At 43.0% G+C, this 23978-nt stretch overlaps 1 protein-coding gene across 4 annotated transcripts in view; it reads right to left on the bottom strand.

Moving 5' to 3' along the window:
- Nucleotides 1-10598: 10598 nt before the first annotated feature.
- The window catches only part of NRP1 (neuropilin 1), a 146335-nt gene continuing 132955 nt past the window's right edge, over nt 10599-23978 (bottom strand). For 2 of the 4 annotated variants that reach the window (XM_027976576.3, XM_027976578.3), the window contains exons 13-17: nt 22154-22291; nt 18438-18712; nt 17851-17947; nt 15403-15453; nt 10599-13425 (exon numbers count right to left, since the gene is read on the bottom strand). In XM_027976576.3, coding sequence (XP_027832377.1) covers nt 13136-13425; nt 15403-15453; nt 17851-17947; nt 18438-18712; nt 22154-22291 — 851 coding nt within the window. In that variant the 3' untranslated portion in view covers nt 10599-13135. The remainder of the gene's footprint in view (nt 13426-15402; nt 15454-17850; nt 17948-18437; nt 18713-22153; nt 22292-23978) is intronic. The other 2 variants (XM_027976577.3, XM_027976579.3) reach the window with 1 other exon arrangement.

Genomic DNA, 23978 nt, shown 5'->3' with positions numbered 1-23978 from the left:
TTACTTGCCAGAGAGCTTCTAACAGACTCAAGACCAGGAGGGGCATCTAGGTCTCTATTTTTGGCACTTTCCACAGTCTTTGTGGGGATGGGGTGGCTGCTGTCATAGCAAGTTGAGGCGCTGTAAGTTATGACCAACCTAGACAGCATATTCAAAAGCAGAGACATTACTTTGCCAACAAAGGTCCATCTAGTCACAGCCATGGTTTTTCCAGTGGTCATGTATGGATGGGAGAGTTGGACTGTGAAGAAGGCTGAGCGCCGAAGAATTGATGCTTTTGAACTGTGGTGTTGGAGAGGACTCTTGAGAGTCCCTTGGACTGCAAGGAGATCCAACCAGTCCATTCTAGAGGAGATCAGCCCTGGGTGTTCTTTGGAAGGAATGATGCTAAAGCTGAAACTCCAGTATTTTGGCCACGTCATGCGAAGAGTTGACTCATTGGAAAAGACTCTGATGCTGGGAGGGATTGGGGGCAGGAGGAGAACGGGACGACAGAGGATGAGACGGCTGGGTGGCATCACCGACTCGATGGACGTGAGTTTGAGTGAACTCTGGGAGATGGTGATGGACAGGGAGGCCTGGTGTGCTGCGATTCATGGGGTCACAAAGAGTCAGACATGACTGAGCAACTGAACTGAACTGAACTGAAGAGCTCCAGGGCTAACACTCCATTGAAAAACACAGAAGCTACCTGGTGGACCCTGGTTCTCCCTTAGGCTACATTTGGGAGGCCATATTCAAAGAGAGATTTCAACCTGAGACAGAGCCTCCAGGGCTTTCCTTTCTCACTACCAACCACCTGACTCCAAGAGAAATGCCCTTCTGACCCCTACTGGCTGTGGTGGCACATGCACTGAGCAAGCACAGAGAATCATTTGAGAGCGGGTGCCGGAAATACTCTCCCAAACACTCTCCCCCTATGATTGGACAAGAAGGTTAAACATAGGAAAGCTTGACTCAGTCCTGATTAAACATGCTGGGAAGACAGAAACAAATAATCACCCCGTATATAGCAATAATGGAGCAACAAAGTAAATATTAAGGCAGAGGCTTGCTATCAATATTTAACTAGCAGATTAATGTACAGAGGATGCACTTTGGAGAATAGGAGGGTGACCAGAGAGGCAGAAATGGCTCAATTATGATACATTGTCACAGCCTGGGAAGAGGTAGGGGCTGCCTGCATTGTTTAACCTGAGGTTACCAGCGCACACCAGAGGTAATCAAGGGTGATTAAGCTGGGGGAGGATGATATGAGATAATTCTAGGCTCATTAGCATAAATAATTTGTTGAGAGTATGGAATAGAGACATGCTATAAATTCTGGCTGCGATTTCATCCCTATGATTCCTGCATATCTGTGTCTCCCTCATCAAAAATTCTCTTAGGCTTTCTTCCGTCCTTTATTTGCTCAGCTAGGACAAAGAATCTTAAGGACCACTTTGCATCTTGGGGCAATGCTTCCAACTACGACTTAACCTAATGTTCCTGTTTTGTGTTCATGCAAACAAATCTATTTCTTAGTCTATTACTTTCCAACCACTTCTCAGAATGGGGAAACTGTCTAAGTATTGCACACAAGGTATTTTTCGTGGGTAAGTGTGGGACCTTCTGAATTAAAGATTAAAGTGTGTATTAGCATATCAAAGCAGCCGTGATTCTTAAAGAAGAATGTAGTTGTATATAGCATTTCCTGAAAACATTAGTCCCACAGAACCGTTTTTATGGGAGCATACTGTTAGGTAGGTAGAACAGGGAAAAGGAGTCCAAAATGGCAGTGGCTACAAGACAAGGAAGGGAAAAGCCCACGAAAATGAAACAAAAGAAGGTCCGAGGACCGGAGCGAGGACCTCAGGTAAAACAAACAACACTCCTGGCTGGCCCAATTTGCATAGGACAGGCCCAGGGAGAGATAAACATATAAATAGAGGAGCCAAAGCTAGCTGTCTCTCTCTCTCTCCTGTGCACTGGGGTGTTCTTCTCCTCATGTCTTTGGATCGATGTGCCCTCATGCCTCGAAGATCGATTTTCCTGCTATCTTCTCAATAAAATAGAGAAGTTACACTGAGCTGTAACACTGATTTGTCTAAGAGCTATAACATGGTCCATTCGAGACCTGAGAGCTATAACATGGTCTATCCAAGACTTGAGAGCTGTGACACGCCGAGGAGGCTTTAATGTCCATCGCTCCAAATCTTTGTTGTGATGAGACAAAGAACCGAGGAACGTACACTCACGTGACAATACTAAATAACCAAGGTTCCGTGGAAGGCTTCTGATGAAGGGTTTTTTCCTCCCGTTGTCCTCTTCGGTCATCCCACCAGTTTCAGTTGCCGTGCTCCCTCTACAATATTTTGTTCCTCCTTCCTTCGTGTTTGGAGTGAGACGGCCACCAGCTGATTTTCTAGGATCTTTGTAACAGGAGTGAAAATGCCTGAGGAGACCCCATCCTCAAATATGCAAGGCAACTGCATACTCTGGAGCCTTCCCCAGAGCACTGAACACATGAATGTACTTTATCCTTAGAAGTTAGAGTAACACGTAGACACTTCAGCACTTAATTAAAAACAAACAAACAAACAAACAAAAACCCTGCTGTTCAACAGGAAATGACAAATTTCAGTCCCACTGGGACTGCATCATATTCTGATATCATTTCTCCAAAGCTAATGAAATGTGAACCTCTTGGAGGCCAGGAACACAGATGATCACCTCTTCATGACTTAATACTTTAATGTCTCTGAATTTTCTCCTGGCTCCCTCGGGCATCTTGTTCTCCACTCCATTCTGAGTCTCACTGAGAATTTCTCCAGAAGCTGCACAGAAACAGGGATGTTTGGTCCTTGAGGCAGGGATTCACGCATCAGGAGATAAAAACCAATGAGAATTTCAGGGGTCAGGTTTCTCTAGAAAAAGCTCTGTTTCATTCCTGTTTTGGCTACTACGGATGAATTCTGCCAGTAATTCTGTTCTCAAAACTATTTTGTTCTTTACTAAGTTATTTATTAAACCTGTAATGATGCTAGTTTGTTCAGCCATTTGGCTTAAGTTTGAAAGTCCTATTTCTGTCATATCCTGTTATTTTATTTTCTAATTATAAGTTTTTGTTTATTCATATTCTATATAACATCAAATAATTGTTGTCTCTTTGGTTTCTTGATTTATGTTTTTTCCTAGTTTATGTTATTTTTTTTTTCTATGATGTTTTTGTGTTTTCTGATATTTGTCTGGTGCCCAGATGCTTCTCTTTATCCTGTTTATGCTTGGACCACTGAGCCTGGGCCATATCTTTGCTCTGACATAGACTTTCTCCTCACTCTATCCAACCTACAGTGTGAGCAAAATGAGAAAAGAGTGGGGCAAGCTCATCTTGGTGGTTGGTGTCTTTGTTAGTGTATCTGGGCTCAATTTAAGATTTTGTTCAATGTTCTAAATTCGACATCTGATCAGTTATTAGATGTTATACTGGTTTAGCCACAAATGTCAAAGCAACAGTGATTTAAACAACATAGAAATTTGTATTTCTCTTGGCGTAGGGGACGACAGAAGATGAGATAGTTGGATGGCATCACAGACTCAATGGACATGAGCTTGAGTAAACTCCAGGAGTTGGTGATGGACAGGGAGGCCTGGCGTGCTGCAGTTCATGGGGTCACAAAGAGTCAGACACGACTGAGCAACTGAAATGAACTGAACTATGTAACTAACTGAACATAAACCATCTGGGTTGGTGGCACAGATGTGTCAGGGAGCCTGAATTCTACCTGCTTGTCAATGTGTCTATGCATTATGGGGGTACTTGGCTTTCACTGGTACATCCACAGGCAGTCAGTGTGAAGAGAAGAAGAGCAAGGAAAGGGCATAATTACTGTTTTTTAAAGCTAGGAACCTGAGGTTTCAAGCATCACTTCCTGTTCCATATGACTGGCTCGACTGTAGTCACAAGGGCACAGAGTAGCAAGGGGGCTGGGAAAGGTAGTCTTTCTCCTGGGAAGTCAGATGTGCAGGTGAAACTTGGGAATTCTATCACTAAAGGAGGATTTCCCTTGTGGTTCAGCTGGTAGAGAATCTGCCTGCAATACAGGAGACCTGGGTTCGATCCCTGGGTTGGGAAGATCTGGAGAAGGGAAAGGCTACCCACTCCAGTATTCTGGCCTGGAGAATCCCATGGACTACACAGTCCATGGGGTCGCAAAGAGTCAGACAAGGCAGAGCGGCTTTCACTTTCATCACTAAAGGAAGAAATTGAAGAATGAGTTGGCTCTGCCCCACCAAATTTCCCATCCCCTAATGGGGGGATGTAATTAAATTTCCAGGGAGGGAATATACATTCACACAGCAGAAAGCAGAACTGTCACAAATCCTAGCAAACACTTCCCCAACACAAACGGTCCTCGATGACAGACACGTGTCAGAACCAACTAGCCAAATACCCAAACAGCACTCTGTGCTCAAAAGAAGTTAGCCCATCTGCACACCGTGGACTGACTGACTTACTGCGTCTTGGAGCTCGTCACCTTGTCCAGACGCATGTTTCCGTTCCACCAAGGAAAAGCGTAAGTTACCAGCCAGTGCCGAGCAGAGGAGAAACAGGGAGGATCCCCGAAGCAAACGGTTTCAGCAGCCACTAGGAGCATCCCCCCAAACCCCTTTCCTTGGGACAGGTAGCCATGAGCAGCGTCTCCTCACCGCCACCCTGGTGCGTCCTCATGGCGGCGACGTTGCTCGGGGAAAATCCTGGGAGCCAGATGTTGCGAGAGCCCCACAGCGGGAGCCAAAAACCTGACCCGGAGTGGGGATTCCGCTGCTCGTCATTCTAGGGCCGATAAACAGGCGGAGGTGGTAGAAAGGAAAGTTTGCTTTATTTCAAAGGCTGGCAACCTGCGTGTGTGTGTGTGTGTGTGTGTGTGTGTGTGTAGGGGTTGGGGGGTGGGGGGGTGGACGGCAGACTTCTGTCCAAAGGCCAGCTCCCCCTGACTGACAGTCACAGGGCAAGAGCGTTTTTATCGATGGAGGGAGGAAACATCACAGTCGGCTCTAACTGTCATCTTGAACTTGGGCACAGGGTGGTCTGATCAGTGTCAACTTAATTGTTTTAAGTACAGCTAACCTTTAGTTCCACGGTTGATTTGTTCCCATTTCTTTGAGTTCAGTTCTCAGAACTGTGGCTGCCTCTGTCCTGGCTGCAGTCTAACCTTCAGCTGGTGGCGTTTCAGTATCTATGACAGTTCACAAGATATGGCTCAGAATATTATCTGCAGCCCTGAGGAGGAACTAAGGTCCCTGACATTGCTTAATGACCAGACTATTATTACTTGGTCTCATTTGAGTGTTTTCCTATGTGTATTTTCTCAGTTCTCTGATTAAACATTGTTTGGCTGAAGTTTTTCTACATATAAAAGGCAAGCTGAGGACAAGAGTTGCAAGGACCAGCTGAGGACAAGAGTTGCAAGAACCATAGGGTCCTGCTCTGTTTCAGTAGGGCGTGAGAGAAATGTCTTTGAAGAAAATATACGAACCCTCCAAGTTCTTGCTCCAGAACAAACTCCTGGTAGGTAAACCCGCCCTGAAAATTTCCCCTCATTTCCCATTTGCACTGAAGTTCTCTTTTTCCAGCCAATCACCATGGCTCCTTCATTCAACAGTACTTATTTAGGACCTATAGTGTGACAGGAGCTATTCTATGTGCTGCGGAAACTGCAGGGAACTAAACACAAAAAGTCACTGTCCACGTGGAATTTGCATTCTATTAGTATTAGTGGGGCTTCCCTGGTGCCCCTGGTGGCTCAGATGGTGAAGAATCTGTGCAATACAGGAGACCTGGATTTGATCCCTGGGTCAGGAAGATTCCCTGGAGAAGGGAATGGCTACCTACTCCAGTATTCTTGCCTGGAGAATTCCATGGACAGAGGAGCCTGGCGGGCTACCGTCCATGGGGTTGCAAAATGTTGGACATTACTGAACGGCTAACACTCACTTTTTTTCACTTTTCAGTATAGATGGATAATAAAATAAATAAGTAAGGTATATAGTAAACAAAAAGGTGATAATTTGTATGGAAAGAAAAATAGGGAGCAGATATAGGATTGCACCTTGGGTATAATTTGACCTTTTTTTAAGTTTTTTATTATTTATTTCATATTTTAAAAAATTATTTATTTACTTTTGGCTATGCTGCATCTTTTTTGCTATGTATGGGCTTTCTCTAGTTGTGGTGAGAGGGGGCTGCTCTATAGTTGCAGTGCATGGGATTAGCATTGCTGTGGCTTCTTCTGTTGCAGAGCATGGGCTCTAGAGTATGGGCTTCAATAGTTGTGGTGCATGGGTTTAGTTGCCTTGTGGTGTGTGGGATTTTCCCAGAGCGGGTATCAAACCTGTGTCCCCTGCGTCAACAGGTAGATTCTTAACCACTGGACCACCGGGGAAATCCTGTACCTCAGCTGTTGTAACCTCAGTTCATAAGATTATTTTAAGTGTTAGTGGAAACATCCAGTAAAGTTTGGTACACAGTAAGCATACAGAAAATTGCAGTGGTCATGATGATAAGGAGTTACGAAGTTTTCATAGAGTAGATTCAATAATGCACTTGCTGATTAGCCAAAACACTCACATCCGTTGTTCAAGCTCTGGGTGCTTAAGGGACAGGGACCAAAACCAAGCTGAGTCACTGTGTGGATCTCTCCAAACACCCAAACTTTCTAATACATACAGGAAATAAATCAAAAGGATGTTATTTGGATGATAGAGTATTTCTTCTCATAATTCATTGGAACTTAGGTAGCTTGAATATACATAAAATTAAAAGATGACCCAAGAAAAATTATGTCTAAGATTCTAAATTTAAGATCTTTTTAGATAGAATAACAGCAGAAATTTTGCAAATGATCTGAGGGTAATGATCGAATCTGCTTTAAATAGAATCACATATTCAAAGTCAAGAAGCAATTTAGTCAATGTTGAAATTTTTCAGAAGTTGGATGAAATTAGAGCAAGGATGGCCTAATAAGCCATGGAATGGTTTCCCAACAGGATTACATCAAGATCATTAGTGTTGCCAGCACCACCTCTCTGCAAGATGTTGATGGAGCCTTGAAGAGTGTGTTAATTAACTGGCATTAAAAGTAATGGGCAGGGGAGATGCTCAAATCACTGAAAGGAGCATCCCAGAGACCAGACCTACTCTCTATCCTGGCAAGTTGTCTCATTTAAGCTGCTGAAGGGTGAGGCTCTGTTATAGTACCATCACCAGAGAACAGGTCCATTTCAACCCAACATTCTGCCAGAGCAAGAGATTTCCAACTCTATTAATAGGGCAGTGATATTAATAAAATTCAGTCAGTTGGTAAAGAATGTGCCTGCAGTGCAAGAGACTCAGGTTTGATCTCTGGGCCGGAAAGATCCCCTGGAGAAGGAAATGGCAAACGACTCCAGTATTCTTACCTGGAAAATCCTATGGACAGAGGAGCCTGGTGGGCTATAGTCCATGGGGTCGCAAGAGTCGGACATGACTTAGTGACTAAACCACCTTTGGTTATGAATGTTACACATTTATTGAACCCCTACATCATAATAGGTACCCTTCTATATGGTCTAGAAGACCATCTTTCTCTATAGAAAAACCTTCTCTTGGGAGTCACTGTTGGGCAGCAAAACTATTACCCTAGAGTTTCTTGCTTATTTGTAATAAGGATCCCAAGAAACAAGATTAGAAATTATTGAAGCAAGATTAAATTGGGTTCAACCTAGTTTCACCACTCAAGATTTTAGATAAGAAGATCAAAATGGCTCATGGGACCTTTATCTTACCATTCAGGATTTTACCATTCATGATTTTAACACCAGTCAGGATTTCAACACCTTTGGAAAGCAGTAAACTGTGTGTGATGAATGAGGCAACTTCTTTTGAACAGAAGGATTTGGCGCTTCACAGATGGATCCTCCTCCTTTCCTCCTGATCACACTGATGAGTAACAGAGTGTTTGCTGCGTGTGTGCTAAGTCCCTTCAGTCATGTCTGACTCTTTGCGACCCTATGGACTATAGCCCTGCAAGCTCCTCTGTCCATGGGATTCTCCAGGCAAGAATACTGGAGTGGGTTGCCATGTCCTCCTCCAGGGAATCTTCTCAACCAAGAACTAAACCCAAGTCTCTTACATCTCCTGCATTGGCAGATGGGTTCTTTACCACTAGCACCACCTGGCAAGTCCCATTTGCTTTTCTGTATAGCACTTTAAATGTTTCATCAAGCAACATACTTCATGAGCCATCATCTATTCCTCTCAGAGAAATCCACATGTAGGGTCCTCACCAGCAGCACGCTTCTAGGCTCAGTGAGTGAGATTTCCAATTTTCTAATTTTACTGTTTCCCAGGCTGCTCAGACTCTTTTGTAAAGTGCTTTGAGAATCTGCAGGTATGTTCCCTGTCTTGGAGTGTCCTCAAACCACCAGGTAAACTCTGGAATATCTGGCATAGTATACCTGCAGGCTGGTCAGTGCTTCTCAGACCCAAATGGATGGGGATGTGAGTCATCCAGGGATCTTGTTAAAAGGTCTCAGTGTGTCTGGGGCATGTTCTGAGACTCTTGCTTTTCTAAGAGACTTTCAGGGGATGCTGCTGCTACTGGCTTGAGTAGCCAGGCCCTCTGTGAGCACTTCTTTTTTTTTTTTTTTGTGAGCACTTCTCACACTCATGCAAGCAGGGTTATGGTGTGATAGGAGGAATGGAGGGGGAGATGAGACCAGATCCATCCTGGATTCACCCTTCAACTTGCCTAAACTTTGGATTCCTCATTTATAAAGAGGAATAATGACAAAGCTTAGCTCCCAGAGCTGCTGTGAAAGTAGAATGTTCTCAACGTAAAGTATAGCGTCATTACCATAGAAGTTTCCCACAGAGTTTATTCCTTCTCTCCTGAAATGATATAACTGGTTCACGGGATCTTTAGTGCTATTAAGAAGTGACTTGTGTGTGATAATATAATGCTGTTATTTGTATCACTTTGCAATGTTTCTTTGGAATATTTAAAAAATGCCAGAGATCACACTGGTCGCATTCGCTTCTTGGTGCTAAGTTCTACTTATTTCAAGGTTCCTTCCCTCTGGCTTCTCAACCTGTGAGCTGAAAAGCTGCTTAAAAATCCTTCATGATAGAGTTTAGGGAAATTTCTGGCAGAACTGCTTTTCATTGCAACATGACAGCTCTGATTATCTCTGGGAAGCAGAAACATCTTGGAGTATTACAAAATCCTTCTGATCTGCAAAAAGATAAAGTACAATCTAGCCCAAGTGGTGATTAATATGTTAGCAGGGAAGACAGGAGATGGAATGATAAATAATTTTCATGTTTTCAGTTAAATGTTTCAATCTTTATGACATATTTTATTCTTGACTTTGGGAAGAATTATACAGTGATTTAGCTCCTTAAACCCAGGAAGAAAAGCCTAGCTTAGCAGCTAACTAGGGATAAGAAATGGGTTGAAAGCATTTATGTTTAAGGTTTCTCAAACAAAGGAAACAGAACCCATGAATCTATAGCCCTTAATTCAGAAAGTATCTCTGGATTAATTCTGGTAGATTCATCATAAGTCATCATGTTTTCTGGGACACCCATGAACATAAATAGAATTTAAATTCAGTAAAGTGTGAATACCCAACTCTTCCTCCTCTATCCATGGGATTTTTCAGGCAAGAATACTGGAGTTGGTTTGCCATTTTCCTCCTCTAGGGGATCTTCCCAATCCAGGAACTGAACCCACATCTCCTGTGTTTTCCTGCATTGCAGACAGATTCTTTACCTAATGAGCCATCAGGGAAGCCCTTTCTTTAAGCAGAGAAACCTCAAACTCCACTGAGTAGGGCAAATGCTCTTAGTTAAAACTTCTTCTTAGTTAAAACTTGGAAGATGCTAAAGACATCAGTGTCCAGAGAAAAGTAGACTATTGATTCACTGGAAAGAGCTGTGCAGAACAGTCCACCTTCATAGATTTCCTGTGCTTCAGAATTAAATTTTCCTATAATCAGAGGAAGGTAAGCAAAGAACTGTTGGTTCATGAATGGTACTCTATCCTATAGAACATGCTTTGATTTCACCCTTCTCGTCTTTGTTATTATAATTATTATTACTATACTACTGTTATTTTGGTCCCGGATGAACTCAAAATTTTCTAAGAATTACCAAGTAGCCAGCTGCAATGCCATGCTTAGCTTTGCCCTCTAATGAAATTTAGCACAGCTGCATGCATAAACACTATCCAGTTTATTACCTATTTTCTATAAGAACAAAACTTACCAACAGACATATGGGAATTTCATTAAAAAAAAAAAACTTTACTGAATGGAATATAGAAACATTTGACACAAGATTTGGAGTTGAAAATTTTCCATTTATAAGGCCAAATTCTTTATGCCTTATCTTGACAAGTGTCCAATTTGGGTTGATGTTCTACTTTCAGGAAATGTTTTCTTAATCTTCTCTCCTTATTAGGATATTATTTTTAAAAAAGAACTTAAAAAAATCTTGAAAGTTATTTGATGCTGGAATAATCCCAATTTCTTTAACAGTAACAAAGCTAATATAATAAAAGCCATCAGGTTTGGGATATTTTATGAAAATGTTTAATTCAACTGTTTCTTTGGAATGTAGTAGTCATAGTTTGGAATTTAAGTTACAGTTCAGTTCTATGTGGTTGTTTTATGCAACTCAGTGTCTGAGAATACAAATGTCATTTAAAGTTAAGGCTTCGCTGTTCATTTTGAAACAACAATTTACAAGTGTCATATTGTCATAGAAAATAAAAATTTCTGTAAAAAAAATTTGCACAAAATTTTATGATGGTACAAAACATGAAGCAATAATATACCAGTAAAATGAAAACATTTTACTACAGAAAGATTTATAGATCTCAATAAAGAAAAAAATATGTTATTTTACACCTTTTAAAATTATGAAACAATCTAAAACAATATAAACTGAACATTTTGTAACACTGCCTTTACAAATTAATAACTTTATAAACATATAATTTTTAAATATATTTATCAGTGCAAGATACTTTAAAATTTAAAGTTGCAGTATCATTTTTCCTTGGCTGAGGACAACTTTAAATCTGTTGCCCAAAAAAAAAATCAAGTCTTAATGCTTTCGTCTGGGTATGATTATAACGGCTGAATGGATGCCCCTGGGGGGTAGAATCTATTCTTCTTCCATAGTGATCAATACTTTCCTGGAAACAAAAGGCATTCTCATTTCAATTAAACCAGGATGAATGGACTTTCAGCTCCATGATGCAAATGTGACCCCCACAAATGTACTTGAGTGAGACCTACAGCAGTGTAGGAGGGAGGAAGTTCTTCTGTCCTACATGGCAGGGCATAAACACACGGAAAACAACCAAAGCTTCTTCAGGCTAATTCACAGGCTGCCTCATAAGACATTTACTTCTCTGTGGCTTACGTCTTGCCAGCTCTAAGGCAGGCTTTCTCATTGTGAGCCACTGGAAGTTTCCAGAAGCCTTCCCTAAGTCTCTTGTTTTTTCAGGGTTGCTGCTGAATGGATTTTTAAGACCATTTGTTCTGACTTTACTCCTTTTCTTCCCCTCGCTTATCTTAAAATACTCCATCCCCAGGCACTAGAATTTATGGTTGCTTTCTTAAATTAACCATTCCTTCTTCCACTTCCCTTGCTTGACTCAATACCAAAACAAGAAGGTTCTCATGGGTCATTTTCATGTATTTGGGTGTAAAAATCTCTGATTTTTGGATTTTGAGGGAATTTCATCCCTTTGAGTCTCACTTGAAAGCCAATGATTTCCTCCCTCAACTTAACCACTATTTCTATTAAATGCAAACATTTTCAGATCATTTTGATTGGTATAGATAGCAAATGGCTTTAGGAAAAAAGATACTGTCACTTTAACCAGTTAACAAGGAAACCAAAGTTATACTTTGGAGGGCAAAGTTAGGAATTTCCCTTATTTATTTATTTTTCCAACATAAAGTCTAGTAAAATTGTTTGCCATTCCCAGCAGGTTAAAGCTGTGAGTTTCTTTTCTGAAGAATGGCAAATGCTTAAATCCTAAGAGAGAAAAAAGACAGAGGGATAGCAGAGAAAGAGTTTACATTTGAAAATACATTCCATATGAAAGAACAGTAAGAGAGAATATTGCAGCTTTATACAAAAGGGTCAAGAGACATGAAATTGAACTACGGAAAAAGCGGAACGATTAAGTCGCGTTGCCAAATCTTCGGAGCCCTTGCCTTCCTGGAGGCTGACATCTCACACTAAAATATACTTTCTTCTTCGTCAGCAGGCCCCCAGGGTTTGATTCAAGAAGAGGGCTTTCACCAGCGAAAAACAGGGCGGGTGAATGTAACACAATGAGAACCAGTACAAACAAAAAGGCACTTGAGAGGACGTAGACTAGCCAGTGCCAAGGATTCTTCGATGCGGTTGTCCGCATCACATCCAGTTGCCAGCAGTGTTTATGATGGCACAGTTTTCTGTATGGAGTTCACAGCACGAGGTTGAGTACAACACTGGAAAACATCGAGGAAATCTGACGGTATTGCTTCGTAAACAGAGCTGACACACTAGACTGGTACTGAGGCTACGGTATACTTTAACAGAAAACACTCTACTCCTTCTTTGCCTATCCACGACGCGGGCGATTATACACAAGGCCAGCTTCAGGAGTCCACTGAAAGGCGGTTATTCAAATATATTCTGGGCACTGGGCTGCAGGTAGCGTGTCCGTCAAAGGGGCCCCGCTAAATACACTTGGTGCCAGCATCTTGGATTTTGCACAGTTTCCGAAAAGAATCCAGAAGAGGAATAGGAGAGAGAAGGGGAAAGGGGAGTCCTTCGAATGATTAAGTCAATCATACTTGGTCTCAACACCAGCATTTGATTATTCCAACGAAACCAAAAGAAAGAAGCTTGACTGTACAGGATTCCGATTGTTAACACAGCTAAGTTGTCCGTGTCTGTCGGCCAAACTCATTGAAGCTCCTGAGAAAAAGCTGGCTTGGCGTCATCAACGCGCTTCCCAGCCTGAACAGTGAAAGATCAGCCGGCCCCCAGCTCAAGCTCTGTCCTCCGCTCCACTCTCCTGCTTGCCTGCTCACCTCTTGTCTGCTTTCACGCCTCCGAGTAAGTACTCTGTGGATTCAGTTTGTCTTTTTTCAACTTCACGCCATCCACGAGTTCAAAGTTATAGTTCTCCAGGGCAGATAAGTTTCTTTCTGACATCCCGTTGTGCCAACAGGCACAGTACAGCACGACCCCGCAGACGGCACCCAGGAGGACACCCAGGGCGCTCATGGCGATGATGGTGATGAGGATGGGGTCCAGGGTCTTCAGCACATTGCCCGGCTTCCTGGAGATGTTCTCGTCACCTTCACCCGCGCCTTGGTAGCCTGGTGTGCTCCCTGGGGAGAAAAACAAAATTGGTTCCGTGAGCACTGCTAACAGACCAGATTATGGTAGACAGCAAAATGGACAAGAAGTTAAGCACACATCTGGCTCTGGGCTGTCCTTCCCAAGAGAGCCCCTGGGGAATTTCTGTGGTGGGGTCTGGCTCCTCCATTGCCAAGAAACACCAGCATTTATGTTTGAGAGTTGTTGGGAAACAACACGTGGGAGGAAGGTATTGGGGCTTTGGTGCTGTGATTTCGACAGAAAGCTTAGCACATGGAAACCACTGTTTCTGGGCAAGCCATTAGGGCTGGGTTCTAATCTAATTCAGATTTTATGCAGCCCGCCCTCCATGAGACTGTAATCTGTGTTTATTGTCCTTGGCCAGATACGCAATCTATAAGCTTTGCAAAATGCTCCTTCCCACAGTGGTCTAGCAGGGGATTTAACCATTCCTGATGCATCTGTTTGATCCCCAAATCCTGCATGAGAAGATGGCCCAAGCTGCACTTCTGAGTGGTGGTCCTACCACAAGTCAGATCTTCAAGTTTCCCCCCAAACAGACCATGGTTTCACTCAATCAGGAGAGAGCTTTCCGAAAGAATGAGGGCATGCCTGCTGCTGCTATTTTAAATGGCTTATGGCTCCAATCGAGAAGCCAGGTCAGTGTTGTACTGAACAGAACACATTTAATAATCAGCATCTTTGCTGCCCTGGTTGTTTCACTGGAGATGGTCACACAGCTCTGCACGCAGGCATTGGGGAAATGTTTTCTTTAGAGTGGAACACGAGAAATTATTAACATGGGAGCTCTGAGCCTCATTACCTGATACTAGAAATGAGACTAGAATGTTAATGTGCAACAGGCCTGGTGTTTACTTAATGGTGTTCTGATCAACAAGGATTCCAATCAAAGGAAACTAAAAATATGCGATGCAAGTCCCTACAGGGGGAAAGAAGCCACGGGGACATATTAATATTCTCTCCCTTGATGCGACACTGTTTTGACACAATCTCTAATAAAGTTTACATCTCAGTGTGGACCACGTAACTAAGCTAAATGAGCCTCGTGTTGAGATGATCAACTGTGAATATGGCGCCATCTCTATTTGTCTCTACCAAATCCAAGTCTGGCTATGGTATTAATATGTGCACATTTCTGATGGCAACTGGTGCTGATGCTGATGGACAGGGCACAGATCTGTGAGCAGCAGCTTCAGTGATGCTGGGGCAAGTGTCCAACACCTGCCACTGCTGGCAGGAGGCATGGAGACTTCTGGGAATACAACATCGGGCAGGACCTCACTCCAACCAAATGCCTTGCACTGGATCACAAAGAAGTGTTCAATGAAAACACACTTTTGAATTAATCAGTTTGAAGTCTGCTGCTACTGCTGCTAAGTCGCTTCAGTCGTGTCCGACTCTGTGTGACCCCATAGACAGCAGCCCACCAGGCTCCACCGTCCCTGGGATTCTCCAGGCAAGAACACTAGAGTAGGTTGCCATTTCCTTCTCCAATGCATGAAAGTGAAAAGTGAAAGTAAAGTCACTGAGTCATGTCCAACCCTCAGCGACCCCACGGACTGCAGCCCACCAGGCTCCTCCATCCATGGGATTTTCCAGGCAAGAGTACTGGAGTGAGGTGCCATTGCCTTCTCCGTCATTGACATGGGTAGGTGTTTATTCTATGTGAACTGCTTTGGTACCCAGGGTTTCCCCTGTGGCTCAGCTGGTAAAGAATCCGCCTGCAATGCAGGAGACCTGGGTTCAGTTCCTGTGTTGGGAAGATCCCCTGGAGAAGGGAAAGGCTACCTATTCCAGTATTCTGGCCTGGAGAATTCCATGGACTGTATAGTCCCATGGCAAAGAGTCAGACACGACTGAGTGACTTTCACTTAGCACCCTGGTGTGCCAGAGTTTTAGAGTTTCTCCATAAATATAATAAAAGCCATGTAAACTGTTTTAAAAATAAGTCAGCAAGACAAACTTACCTGTTTCATCGATTTTACTTTCTGGGTTCTTTTTATCCAGGTCTGCTGGTTCTGACAAGTCAAAGAAAATTGAAAGAGATATTTGAACTCTCAACCAAATATAATACATACAAACTACATCAACCCTCACACACTGATCAGCAGTGGCTCTGCTGGGTTTTTCCTCAAAGGTCTTAGCACAATCCGACCCCCCAGGTAACTGGAGAGCTATAGAGAGGCAGTGCAGAATGATTAGGGAATTGGAGTCAGATTTAAATCCAGGAAGCCCTGCTGCAGCAGAGCGTGTTGTCTTAGGAGACGGGTGGGGAGTGCAGTGAAGGCGAGTTGGGGGGAGTTGGGCCGGGGCGGGGTGGGGGGGCGGTGCGGGGGAAGGTGGGGAAGTGGCTCTGGCATTTGGAGTGTGGGGAAGTCTGGTAAAAATAGAAAACAGAAGTGGGGTTGCACATATGGCTGCCATCCTGTGCTTTTGTAGATAAGGGCTTCCTAAGTGTTAGTTGGTTTCCCATATAGTATGTCAGCTCGTTAAGGCCACAGACTGCATCCTGTGTCTTATAAAAAAAAAAAGTCTCCAGGGGGAGTGGAGTCCTGGTGTCCTTTATGATTCTAGTAGACGATAGGGACCTGGTTCACACCTATGTCCCCAGCATTTAAAACAGTGTCCAGAACACACTCCATGACTCAATAAATATTTGTGGTATTAATGCATGAATAATTAATAAAGAGCTGATAATCTCCTAGCATCCAGGGCTAAATTTTCAAAGAAACATATGTGATGAGTAATTGTAGAATTATCTTAGACAACTTCTTACTGTCACAGCAACACAAAGTTGTTGGGTTGTTTTTTATTTTACTATTTTTTAAAACTTTTTATTTTCTATTAGAGTATAGCCAATTAACAACATTGTGATGGTTTCAGGTAAACAGCAAAGGGACTCAGCCATACATATACACGTATCCATTCTCCCCCAAGCTCCCCTCCCATCCAGGCTGCCACATAACAATGAGCAGAGTTCCCTGTGCTACACAGCAGGTCCTTGTTGGTTATCCATTTTAAAGACAGGAGAACATGAAGTTTTAATGGTGCTTTAGCTGTGGCTTCCTGAGTATAACGCCCAGCAGTAACCACAGCTAAGCAGCCCAGTCACATGAACAGAAAAAGGCTCAGGGGACTTGTATTAGCGCCTGTGTATTCACTATAGCACTAGGAAGCTGCTTTGCCCTTAATCAGAGAAAACCTGTTGAACCAAACTGAATGTACTTCTTTGTTTCAGTTGGTGGAGTTTGCTCTCCCATTCCAAAAACATCACCATCAGCCTTCCCATCTTGGAAAAGGAATGGAAGTAGCATAGGCCCTATGTCACTATATGAAATAGACATATTAACAACTGTGTAGACCTGGATGCTGGGGAGTTTGTAAAGTAGTTGTAACTTCAATATTAAGCCTTATTATTTTTTCTATGAAGGTCTGCTAGGTCCTGTGGCATTAAATAGATTTCCTTACATAGTATGAAGCAGACCTTTATTCACTGCTCATTCTAATTTCTTCAATCGACCCTATCAAATTATTGCCACTTTAGGGACTACATATATCCAATATATTGTATAATAAAAGCTTTGTAAATTGCTGAAATGACCAAAAACCCATTATAGCCAACAGGCCTCCTTTGTCTTAAATTTGCCCAATAGGCTTATTCCATTTTGTTATAATTAACATCCTATTATATCATGATATATAACAAAAGTTTAAGTGTAGCAAGTGGAGCTTAAGACTAATTACTGTGCTATTACATTGCCATTAGTGATGCTACTTATAATTATATATCAAGAACTGGGAGTATGAATTGGTTTTCTATGTCAAGACTTTTATTCATATACACCAGGCCAAGAAAAATCCATAAACTCTGAAATGCTAGGCAAAATCTCTAAATTTCATTTATTCTTTTGAGGCATTTCAACTGTTCGGAGAGTCAGAAACCTCTACTTATTTTTATAATAAATCAAAGAATGATGTTGTCTATGATCCATTCACAATATAATCTTCATTAAATCCACTGTGATGAAAAATTTGAAAGGCTTCCTATTTTGTTTATACATTGAGATATCTGGAATTACCCAGATATCTGAGTTTTCCACTTTTCATCACAATGTTTAGGCATGGCCTGGAAATTGTGAGTTTCTTCTTTGCTATGATTTTTGGTTGCACATTATTGGTGTACTTCCGTGAATACTAACCAAACATTCTAAGTGAACCAGGTTAGATGATGCGGTAGCTGAAGGTAGACTGACCTGGCTTTATGCCTTGTTGTATCAAAGCAAGCACATCTATAGGACGTGCTTATAGCCCACATTAAAATTCTAGGTCTAAGTGAGCATGACAAAGACCATAAAGTGGAAAGACTCATGCCCTGAGCAAGCACCGCATTGGTTTCTACAGCAACCCATACTTACTTGCGCAGTCCTCTTGAGGGATGTGGTTATTGATGCTAATATCATCCACCGCAATCCCGCCAAGGTTGCCTTTTCCGATTTCACCCTCAAAAATCACCTAACAAAATGAGATCATTTCCACAGTATTTAAATGTTTGGTCCCAAATAACAGTGTTTACATATGTTTGTGCAGCTCAAGTCACAGCACGTAAATGAAATTCATGAGATTTCGAACGAGCACGCGATTTGCTCTTCAATCCATATTAACTGCTTGAGGATGGTATAAAACTTCTCCTCACATTCTCTTTGTGTGACACAGAATCTAAAACTAGGAAGAGCAGCAAATAAAAGGAATGTTGATTGTGACAGCCCTAAATAATTATAGGGTAGCATTTCCCTTCTTTCTCAGCAATCAGTCCCCTGGCTGTCAACTAGGAGACTAAGAAATAATGCTACCTAGATGATCATTGGTGCATCGGTATCTCAGGTTGAGGACACACCTGAAATAATTTTTGGAATGATTCCTGCATCTCATTTGCATAGCTTTCAAACAGCATCCCAGTGCCCCCGAAGCAGCTGCCTGCCCCGACCAAGGAAAGGGGGCTCACCTGGTAAAGCTTCAAAGATTTGTGGAGCAGGACACGCCCTTCTTTCCAGTGGTCCCCTTGGTGTCCGATGGCCATCCAGACCAGCTGGTCATACTCCTCCGGCTTCTGGTAGCGCAGCTTGACCCTCAGCGTGCCCACGTGCGAACCAGACATGTGATACCAGAAGGTCATGCAGTGGGCAGAGTTCTGGGAATAAACCACGGGGCTCACCAGGCGAGCCACTTTGCCCTTTTGGTTTTCATCAGCTTGGGAGTAGATGAAGTTGCCATCTCCTGCTGTGACAAAAAGCTGTGTTGGGGAATGGCCAGATGGATGAACCTCTGTCTCTTTTCCATCAAGTTCTGCTCTCAAACCTCTCCTGGCCAGAGCACCAGAACCCAATTGTGCAGCGGTGGTGGTGGTGAAGTGGGTAATGGTAGGTAACCTCAGTGGTGTTGAAAGGCTCTGCTCTTGGCATCCGTGAAAGGACGTTTGTGCTGGAAACTGGAAACCTCAATAGTCGGATACCACTTATCTAGAATGCATGGTCACATGGACACGGGCTATGACCTGCATTGGTCTCTACACCATTGCAAGCAGATCAGATGTACTGGAAGACCTATTTCCATGCAATTTTAAGACTTGAGCCACATGTGTGTGAACACAGAGAGTAAATGTAAATATTTAGATATATTCTTATTTATTTACCATTGGAGCAGGAAGACTTCTGGTGGATGATGCTTTGGTTACTATAACTGCCTGATAACAATGAAGCTGCTGTCTGTCCACATAATCTGGCAGTTTCCCCCCCCCCCCAACTTCAAATTCCAATTCTTTCCCCCTAGTTTATTTTAATGGCTTATATTAATAAGTTCCTTAAATACACCTGAGAGCTTGAAATTCAACTGTGAGTCCCGCTCTTGTTTGATGTAGGCTTCTGGTTCCAGGAGAGGAGAGGCCGCTTTTTCTGAGGCTTATTAGAATGTGCCATTTCAGCAACGGAGATGCTTGCTGAGCTTGGAGGACTAACTCCCGGCTTTCCTGTTAATGACCCCCGGTGGGAGCACTGCCTCCTGCTGCCACCTGGTCTAAACACACAACTCATGTTTCACTGTTTGCTCTGCAAATAGAAATGCTACTTGAACGCCGCACCTGATGAAAGCGCGGATCTGATGGCGAGCTTCAGTGGGCAATGGGGTGTTGTGTGTGCCACCCGAGGGGCTGGCACCTTTGGGAGATGCTCTTGCACTGCGTGTATGTGGGCGCGCCCTGTGTCAGCAGCGTGCAGGTGGAGTGGGTGTGTCCTCGCCCACCATCTTCCTCCCTCACCAGGGTGCTTGTATGAGAGGCTCCTCAGCACTCTTAATAAAACCGGTGGGTGGGATAAAGAAAGGAAGGTGGGAAATAGAAGCCGAAGCCCCAGCAGAATGTGTGCGATCTCGATCTCTCCTGGACCGTGTAGACTCGGTCACTCCTGGGGTCTGTTTTCTCCCACTGATTTACCTAATGATGGTCACCTGTCTGTGTGATGGTGCCACCTCTCTCAGCCCACCTAGACAGGCAGGTAAGACCTTCCCCCACCTTGCCTCTGCCGCCTTGCCCCCATTGTGTGGAGAAGAATGAGGTTGAGGATGCTTAGCAGAGCTGGTCCCTGAGCCAGGCCTGCATCTTTGCTCCCTCCTGTGCTGTCTTCTGCCACCCCTGCTCCCCCTGCTATTGGACACCCTCATCCCATGGCACGGGTGAGTTGTTCCTCACCTGGAACCAGACTGTGAATGCCCCCAGGCTCGGACTCCCTCCTTTATACCTACATCTCCCGTGCCCCTCCCAGCATCTGCCACGGGTTTGGGGAATCCTCTATGAGAAATGACACAGCTCCATTGTTAGAGGTCCAATGCGGAAAACCAATCGGGATCCCTTTGATAAATTCAAAATCGGGCCACAGACTATTGTACCTAGATACTGTTCATTTTCAGAAGCCTCCACGTCTGATTTGCAAAGCACCGCACATGAGCTGTGGCAGGCTGTGTGCGTGTGTCTTGTGTGTGGGGCTCTTTTCATCCAGACTTTCATGTTAACAAGTCCCTGCCTTTCAGATGCCGGGCTCACCCAGCTCGCTCAGCAAATGATTGCAAGTTTAGTGCTGCGGGGGCTCTTTCTGGTCTGGGTGGATCTGGAGGGCTCCCGGGAGGACAAAAGAGGAAAATGCTTCTGAAGGAATCGCACTTCTCAGCCGTTCATCTAAGACACGCCTGCCTTTTCTGACACTCCAACACAGAAAGCGCTGATATTTTTCCTTTCGGGGTTTTATCGCAATTCTAGGTCAGGAACTCTCTCTCCGTTTTCTCAATTAGCACTGTACTTCTGTAAGCCTTTTAGCTTTTGTCTCTGGCTAACGTAGCTTTTAACCTCCTTTGAATGTCAGATCCTACTGAGCCTTTTTGCTTCACTTTGCATCAATTTTTCCACCATTACTGCCTTCATTTCAGCTAATTGCATTTGGTTAATTTGGTGCCATTTCTACGTACAGTGCCATTTACAGTCAAAGTATTTTAAGTTTTCTAAAACTGCTTGTCTTAAGATTCAATTGAAAGTGTCTCAGAATTGAAGGAGTTCAATTTTATCCAATTTCCTTGTCATTCTTATTAGGAAAGGAGGTAGCCGTGATGAAAAGAGGCCTATTCAACCTACTTAATGGTTGTATTCACTGGGGGCAGAGTGAACAACCAAGTGGGAAAAGCGTGAAGGAGCCTTTGGCTGTCCATCAGCCCACTGGCCCACTCATCAAGGGGGACCTTGGCTTAATGAGATGTCTCAGCCTCAGCAAATGCCCCTCTGGGGTCTTTTCTGGGAACCATGACTTGAACAAGCAGTATTGTCGGTAACACTGATTGGGCTGGAAGGTTGTGGGTTGGGTGTTTGTGTGTGTGTGTGTGTGTGTGTGTGTGTGAGTATATGCATGTATATATATATTTTTTTACAGGACATCGATGATTTTTTAGTCCATCTCTCAAGCTGAGTAATGACTAGGAGGAAAAGAGGATGGCAATGGGTAAGAGTTCCTAGAGGGGCTGACAGCTCTCTGTGCACCCTAACCCTAATTAATCTTGGAAGGAAAGTAAGACAGGAGGTGGGGTGGGCTGTAAACTGGAGTGTGGCGAGGTTTCTACTTGCTCAAAGAGAATGAGCTAGATTACTATCTTCCTCAAAAGAACAAGATTTCAACCCTTGACCCCAATCCACTTCCACTCGGAGGGTCAAGAGAGTAAGCATTAGGCAATAAATGAAATGACACTACCTACGTCTAGACTTGCTTCCAAATCACTCAGAGTCGGGATGCTAGAGGTAAAATGAGATTCCTAGGATCTGGTGAGTGTTGAAGTTGGGTTATGTACAGACAGGGTTCATTTTAGTATTTCCTTTCTCCTTTTGTCTCTGTTTGACATGTCCCATGAAAACAGTTCAGAAAGAGTAGAAAACGGGTCCTAATTCACACACACTGATTTGCCCAGTTTGTTACTTTTCACATGGGTCGATCAGTTGCTAAGTTTATGTAGCATTCTCCAGTAAGTGGCCTAAGAGAATCTCTACTAGGGAAGGGCATCTTTTTAATTCCAGAAAATAAAAGCACAAGTAAACGATCTGCAGTGTTTTCTAAACTCACAGACCCCAGCAACCTTCCTCAGTAACACCCTCTCAAATTTAAAGAAACGAGGCCACAGTGAACCCTCCATTACCTGTGTGATCCTGAATCGGTCCCGTCTTGCTGGTCAACACACTCCATTTGAGCTGCACATGATTGTCATGTTCCCAGTGACAGAATGTCTTGTGAGAACCCCAGCCAAACTCACAGTTAAAACCATATGTTGGAAACTCTTCAGCGGGTGGAAAGGAAGAAACAGAGACAAGTAGAGAAACACACATTTGATCATTTAGGTCAGAAAGGTCCTTAATTCCTTCATGGAAAGCACGATTTATATAATTTAATATCTATTTGAAAATCCTAGGAAAGCCACAACACCCACGATTGCCAAGGAACGCAAAAGATGCATGGAGAGATGCACAAGCTTGCAGCATCACATTTAGTAACTTTTTTTTTATTTTGATCCAGCTCAAAAAAAGATTATGGACTGCCTGTCAACTTGGTACATAAAATTTCCAGGAAGGTTACTTTCCAAAGCATGTATTATTACATCTGTAGCATTCTCCCTATTTCCACAATATTTAATATAAAAGATACTCTGCTCTTGAGGATAGTCATATAAATTGATATCCACCAATGAAAAGAATCTTAATTAAGAGACTGACCCATGAACCTCCAAAGTCTAGAAACGTGACTTGGCTGAGTATCTCACCCTGGAGGTTATCTGTATTCTCAATACACCAGCTTATGCTCCAGGTTTTTACTGGCAGATCTCTGAAGCATTTCGTAAGATTTTTTTTTTTTTTAACTTCTGTGCTTTATATCAGGTCAATTAATTTTAAGTGGGAAATCTCTGCTTCTTTAGTGAATTTTCAGATTTGCATATAAATTGTTTGCCCCACTTAAAACTGCAATATAGGGTCAAGTAAAGCCAAAGCATATTTGAATGGGTACCCACTTGTATATTTTTTAATGTTCAAAATGCTTCCTTTGGGTTCTAAAAAGAAAGCGTGAAGGGAGTCTCAAGAATGATTTGTTTCATGTGTTCTACAAAGTGCTATTTGACTATGGGTTTGTTGGTTTTTTTTTTTCCCTAACTTGTATAGCCTTAGTTTTTACTCAACATTTTTGCTGGGGGAATTTGGTTAACTTTTTAAGGATGGGGAAAATGAAGCCCTTGATATTTGGAATTATTTTTGGTAAACTGGAGCTAACAATAAAAATAATCCTAAAGATAAAATTCTTTTCTTTCTGCCAGTCCCACCCATCTCCTGAATATAAAATTAAACACACAATAGGGGCTGTTTTCTGACGGTCATTGCTTCTCACTGAGTTCAGGCGTCCACAAGATGGCAGCATTGAGACGAAAAGGAAGGTGCCCCCAGCAGCTTGCCTGCTGATCTAAAAAATAAGTCTCAACAATCTCTCTGTAGCAAAAGGGAAGTATGATATTCTACGCTGTATTAGGGTCAGGCTGAGAGCCTATCTCATTGTGGTCTTTCCTTTAACTTTGTCTAAGTGTTTAACACAAATATTTGCTTTCTACTGAGTCTGGGCTCCATTGCCCCTCCCCCACTTCAACAATGGCAGGCAGGAGGCAGGGTAAGGGAGATTTACTGAATAGATAAGAATGAGTTACTTTGCATTAAGAATGAGTTACTTTGCATTTTTAGTTTCCAAGGAACTCCTTTCAAATGCTAATGTGAAATTTTGGAAGGAAGGCACCATACCATCCTCAAAACTGAGCAAGATGGATTCTCCCTTCCAATGACAGTGTGACCTGCCAAAGGACTCACCGGGGCCAGCTGGAGAAAGAAAGCCTAGTAAGTCATGTGATGTGTATAACACAAGCACTTTCAGTTTGTGCAAAGGGCTATATTTCACAGCGGCAGTGTCACTGGAGATACATATTTTATGCC

This window comes from Ovis aries, chromosome 13, assembly GCF_016772045.2.
Source record: "Ovis aries strain OAR_USU_Benz2616 breed Rambouillet chromosome 13, ARS-UI_Ramb_v3.0, whole genome shotgun sequence".
In the NCBI taxonomy this organism is placed as follows: Eukaryota; Metazoa; Chordata; class Mammalia; order Artiodactyla; family Bovidae; genus Ovis; species Ovis aries.
The sequence above is the reverse complement of the archived record's forward strand: the minus strand, read 5'-3'. Positions and strand labels throughout refer to the sequence as shown.